Source organism: Pristiophorus japonicus, chromosome 5 (assembly GCF_044704955.1).
Source record: "Pristiophorus japonicus isolate sPriJap1 chromosome 5, sPriJap1.hap1, whole genome shotgun sequence".
NCBI classification, from domain to species: Eukaryota; Metazoa; Chordata; class Chondrichthyes; family Pristiophoridae; genus Pristiophorus; species Pristiophorus japonicus.
In genome coordinates, this window is record NC_091981.1 from 136,181,517 (window position 1) to 136,187,516 (window position 6,000).

The following is a 6,000-nucleotide window of genomic DNA, read 5'->3' on the forward strand; positions in this document are numbered from 1 at the left end:
AGATTTCATAGGATTGCAATAGTCAAGTCTAGAGGTGACAAAAACAAGGATAAGGGTTTCAGCTGCAGAAGGACTGAGGCGTGATGGAGGCTGGCGATGTTACGAAGGAAGAAGTAGGAAGCTATTTGCGTTGGAGAATATATGGGGTCGGAAGCTTAGCTCGGGGTTGAAAAGGATGCCAAGATTGTAAACCGTCTTGTTCAGCCTGAAACAGTTGGTGAGGAGGGGGATGGAATCGTTGATGAGGGTACGGAGTTTGTAGCGGGGGCTAAAGATGATTTCTTCTATCTTCCCGACCTTTAACTGGAGGAAATTGCAGCTCTTCTAAGACTAGATTCCGAGACATTTTATCCAGTTTGTAAATATGAATGTGCTTGCCTTAAAACTTTAAAACAATTAGAACAAATATTAAAAACAATATTATTTGCTTTGCAGCAGACCACAGCCTTTCATTTTTTCAGCAAACTACCACCTCACCACTTCACCACATCCTTCAGCCAAGAGGGCAGAATAATCTGGGCCATAGGCTTTCACAAGCACTGTCAAACTGTTAAGGACACAAGTCAGTGACAGTGCCTTTTAAAGACACACGCAAAATCGCAAGCTTTTTCATTGATTCTTAGAATGTGGAGTTAACATAATTTAACTCTGGTCTTTTTAAAAATAAAATAATCATATCATTTGTGTAATGATTTTAATATGCATGAGGACAATAGGTCAATCACTTCATGTACTGACCTTTTTCAGGGTGTTGTGAATAAAGTTGCTCCAAGTCATCTTGGTTGTCTGGTACATGGGTGTTTTAATGCTTCAATACCCAAGCCACATCATGCAAATGGAATTTGGCCGGGCTTTGCAGTGACAGTGGGCGATAGCCTGAAGTTTGAAGTTCTGCAGCTGGATGCTGATGTCGCTGGTGTACTGTGCATTCGAGGACGATTGGATAAAAGGTAACTACACTTAGTCATTTAGTGATGAAATATGAGAATTGAATGGGAGGGTGCAGTGATTGAAAACTCAGTCAAAATTTAGATCAGTCCCTATCAGATTGGCACATATAACTTTGTAATTTGAGTTAATCATTGGGCTGAAATTCCTTGAGTGAAAACTGTAGAATGCCTTCTTTTTGCCATAATTATTGACCTGCTAACAAAATTACATTCTCAGAAATGGCACTTTTCAAAGCCACAACTTGCTGCAATTTCATTGGGTCGTTAAGTACAGAGAACTGGCATTCTCGTCATTTTTTTGATGTGGAATTTCACCCTTCCCCTACAATGACAGTAGTTTTATTATTAAACAATTAAGGGTGATTATAATTCTGTCTACCCCATAGTCCATGGCTTTATATATATTATGTCAATGTGAATGCAAAATCCCAAATTTGATAAATGCTTAAAAATCATATAATTAATTTGCACCTTGTGTGGTAATTTGAACTCTAAAAAACATGTTTATAATCTCTCAGCTTTGCACACACTAAGGTACCTGGATTCAAAAACTATTACCACTTTGCTAACTTGGGTACTATTGGGATATGTAGATGAAACAGTTCTAACGTTTATAAGGTGACTTTATCTCCACCACAAGACAGTCAGGCATGCCAACAATGGAAGGGTTTGGTTAGGTTGTCTTGATCAATTTTGGCTTGCCATTGTGAATAAAATGAAAGACTTCTGCATTTATACAGCACTTTTCACGGCCTTAGGATGTCCCTAAGCGCTTTACTTAAGTACTTTTGAAGTGTAGGAAATGCGACAGCCAATTTGCAGTCAGCAACCTCCCACAAACAGCAATGAGATAAATGACCAGATAATCTGTTTTTGTGATGTTGATTGAGGGATAAATATTGACCAGGGCAGCGGGGAGAACTCTTCGAAATATTGCCAGTCTTCTTGGTGGAGAGAGCGACGGAATGAGAGGAGAGAACTATTGCCACTGAATAATTGACTATTCAGTTCAATTAACTTTCATTGTAAATTCTGTACAAACTTTAATCAGTTTGAGGCTTCAATTTGTTTTTAAGCATGCAGCTCAATTGCTAGTATCTAGATTCATTATGAAATAACTATTCTCCTTGTTGTGAGACTAAGTGATAATTATGAAATTATTTATTAGTCTATTGCAGAAGATGATCGAGAATGATACCCTTGCACAGTAATTTTGATATTGGACTGAACAAGCTCTTTTCTTTTTGCTTCATACACACACCTGTTAGTTATGTAACTAAGGTTGGAAAAAATATTTTATTGTTTAAAAAGTAAGGCCGTGTCTTTTATGAAATTATCTGATCACAATTGTATTGAAATAGAAATATTGTATGATAACATTTTATTCTGGTACAGCCCTAAATTGATAACTTCTTGCCCAGTAAAAAGCATACAATAAGAGTAAACATAAATTACAATTTTTAATGACTCTGAGGTATACTGATGACCAGGGCTGCAGTAGTGTAGTGGTTCTGTTACTAGACTAATAATCAGGAGGAGTGTGCTAATAATCCAGAGAACACATTCAAATCCCACCATGGTAGTTTGAGAATTATAATTAAAAAAAAAGAAATGTGGAGATTTAAAAAAAAAAAAAGTAGCTGGTATCAGTAAAAGTGGTTTACTAATGTCCCACAGTAGTGGCCCTCAAGTTCTACAAAACTGCTACTTAGTGGTTCGAGAAGCGGGCCCACCAGCACATTCTCAGTGCATATAGGGATGGGCAATAAATGCTGGCCTTGCCAGTGATGCCCACAGCCAGAGAATGCATATATATTTTTTAATTGCCAGCAGACAAAGTTGCATTCTGAAGGATTTGTTATGCTCAAAGGCAGAAAAGATTCTCAGCAGAATGCTAACAAATTCATAACCCAAGATTCAGAATAGACTCAGTCTATTACGCTATAAAATTTGATATTTGGTTACCAGTTTAACCATATGGAAATTATTATTGTTGATGTGAAGTATTCAGGCCTGCTATTTAATTCCAAAATACTGAACATCTGCTACAATGGGCCCCATGCTCGTCATGGAACAAAGCCAATGAGTGCTCAAAAGCTTAGATGAGTTTACTTATTGTTATGTGACTGAGTTATGATCAAAAAAACAAAAATGTTGGGGTCTCTTGATTTATTTGATGTATACTTAAATGATTTTTTGCTTTAAGTCCCAATGTGCAGGCAGCATATGGTGTGGATTCTAAAGAACCGCTGGAAAAGAACGGTGAACAAGATGATGGTATAGCAAGAAAGAAGAAAAAGAAGCAGAAAGGTGAAGAATGTGTCAGAGAAGGAACAGCAGAAGAGGCAGTGAACTGTGGGATATCAGACAAGAGTCTTCGCCGAGATGGAATGGGAAATGCTGAAATGATTTTAGACTGTAACAAATCCAGAAAGAGAAAGCGGAGGACTGACGAACCAAATGCAGACTCGGAAATCCTTGGACTGGATGCCAGTGATTACCACGGTGACAATAAAGCAATTAAGAAAAAGAAACGAAAATTGTGTGAGGGAGACTCGGAACCTACTAACCATGCACAAGAAACAAAATGCAAAAAAAGAGAAAAAATGATTTAAAAAAATATATATATATATATCTCTCAAACAGCAGTTTAAAAACTGCTTCACCAGACTACTGCTGAGATACCTTCACACCTCCAGTGAAATGTGAGAAGGAAGAACTTTTAATTCTGATATACAGAGAGGTTCTCCAGAATGTTGTTTGTTATTATACTTAGTAAAACTTTGTTTTCTGTCTGCAGCTGCAGAATCAGCCTATTTGTGAGTAAAGTTTATAATTACCTAATATGAAACATTTATACCATGCAACTGCTTGCGATTATCACCGTTTCAAATACGAGAAAACAAAATTACTAAGAATTATGGGAACCAAAGACTATTGGGATCTTAATTAGAAAACTGCATAATCCTTGCAGAAGATTCCCATGCCCTTGAAATCCATTCATTATCACACTTGTACTAGGTTGGACATGCTATGCTGAAACAAATAACTGTCTGCACAAAAAATTGAATATTATTGCTGCAGTGATGCTTGTGTTACAAATAAAGAAGCATTTGGATCGGACTCCAAGGATGGAGTCAAATGTTAAGGAAATAATCCAGAGATGTGATCTTTATAGTTATACTGGGTTGTGACTGAAGATTTTTTTCTAAAGCAGCAGTGTGGAACTCTCCTTGTGCTGATGTGAATGGGAGTCTCTCGTACTATTTATATATTTTATAAGTATCTAAATACGGCTGTAAATTTGTTGCCTGTGTAAAGACATTTAAAAAGTTAATTTGTCATCCATACTTTACAGTTTCCTCTTTGAAAATTGTTCCTAAGGCTGCTTCTGTTTGCTAGCACCTTTATTATCCAATAGTTCCAGCCAATAATTCTGAACCCACTATACATCATTGCATGTAGCATTTTATCAATAAACTTTTTTTTGTCAATGTTTAAAAAAATCTGGATATTGGGAGAAAGCCAGAGACTGACCGTGCTTTCCACATTGGCACAGTAATTATCTTCAGACATTCCAGGCTATTTTACGATGGAAGAAGGAATCCTCATTACAACCAGTAGTTGATACTGTCCATCGGAACCACGTTTACATAGGTATTGTTTATCTCCCTACTTTTAAAAAGTGCCTTTACTGTGAGTTGATATTTTATTTAGTATTTTATGTCCTGTTCTATTCATTGACAATGCTCTATACTGAGTTCCTTATAAAAACAAAAGGTACACAGTGAAACCATGTCAGTAAGTTATGTACACAGTGGCCTTTTCCTCACTTTTTTATATTTCTGCAATGTTTTTAATTTTGTGACATCTGTATTGAAATGTTCATTTACTGTCTGATTAGTCATTTGAACCAGGTAAAGCAGTTTTTGCTTAGTCAAAAATAAAACCCAGAACCATTTGCAGTTGTCGTTTGTTGTTTAGTATATTGGAACTAATGTGCTGTAGGAAAAATTATACTACAGCCAGTACACTTTTATAGTGTTAAATGTGTGGTAGTACTCTTAATTCACCTCATTGCCTCCCATTACCACCACTGACCGACCTGTAACTGTTACCTCATCCAAATATTATGCTCAATGTTTGAAATGTGACCTACGTTTGAAAGAACAAAATAAATAATTTATGCCATTTTTCAGTTTGTGGAGATGGTATAAACAGGTCACATGCCAAGCATCACAATCTGCTAGAATCATAGTGCAATTATTGCTGTGCTCAAGATATTAAGAGGCAGAAGGTTTAATTGTAACTTGTTTCATGCTGTAAGAAACAAGTGACTGCAAAAGAATATTGTGATCGGCATCTCAAATAAAGATTTATTTTGTTGAGCCATAGTCTATGTACCTAAGTTAGATCAACAATGGTTTTCTCTTCAACTATGAGAAATGCTGCAATAATTGGTATGACCTATAAAAGTGTGTGCATTGCTGAGACTTTCATAACTGCCACTATTAAATTACACACGCACAACTTTTCCATACATTAATAGTGTATTGAGCAGAGCTGTATGTAGTGATGCATGTGTAGTACTTGTCACTAGCAAGATCCCAGTTATATTTTTAGCTCTGCTGAGATTTTGCATCAGCCTGACACACATTAATTTATTCCTTGGTGTTCAGAATAGCTGCTCTGGTTCAGTTGAATGTTGCTTCTTCATGCATATGCTGCATTTGTTTGGTAGATGTTGGCAGAAGATATAATTTATGGCCATTTGATGCCAATTCTGTTTTGGAGCCGAAGTCAACTCATGGGATTAAGAAGTGAAGAGTTTTACTTCAAATTAGCAGAAGAGTATCTGCTTATCAGTTGAGAGCAACTGACTTTGATATAAATGAGATTGAAGTCCTCAACAGGCTAAAAGGACTCAAAAAATAATATCCCTAGAAATAGATGGTATTATCCCACAGTGGTTAAGGAGACTAGATGACATTTGTGAGGTATTAACATTCATAAGGAGGGGGACATTGGACATTATATGGGAGAGAGTCAA

The 6,000-nt window shown here is 36.5% G+C and overlaps 1 protein-coding gene across 1 annotated transcript in view; it reads left to right on the top strand.

Annotated features, from left to right (window-relative positions):
• Positions 1–5,306, top strand: part of polr1f (RNA polymerase I subunit F) — a 30,136-nt gene extending 24,830 nt beyond the window's left edge. The window contains exons 3-4 of the mRNA XM_070879965.1: positions 748–950; positions 3,157–5,306. Of these exons, the coding sequence (XP_070736066.1) occupies positions 748–950; positions 3,157–3,565 (612 nt within the window). The 3' untranslated portion in view covers positions 3,566–5,306. The remainder of the gene's footprint in view (positions 1–747; positions 951–3,156) is intronic.
• The last annotated feature ends 694 nt before the right edge of the window (positions 5,307–6,000 follow it).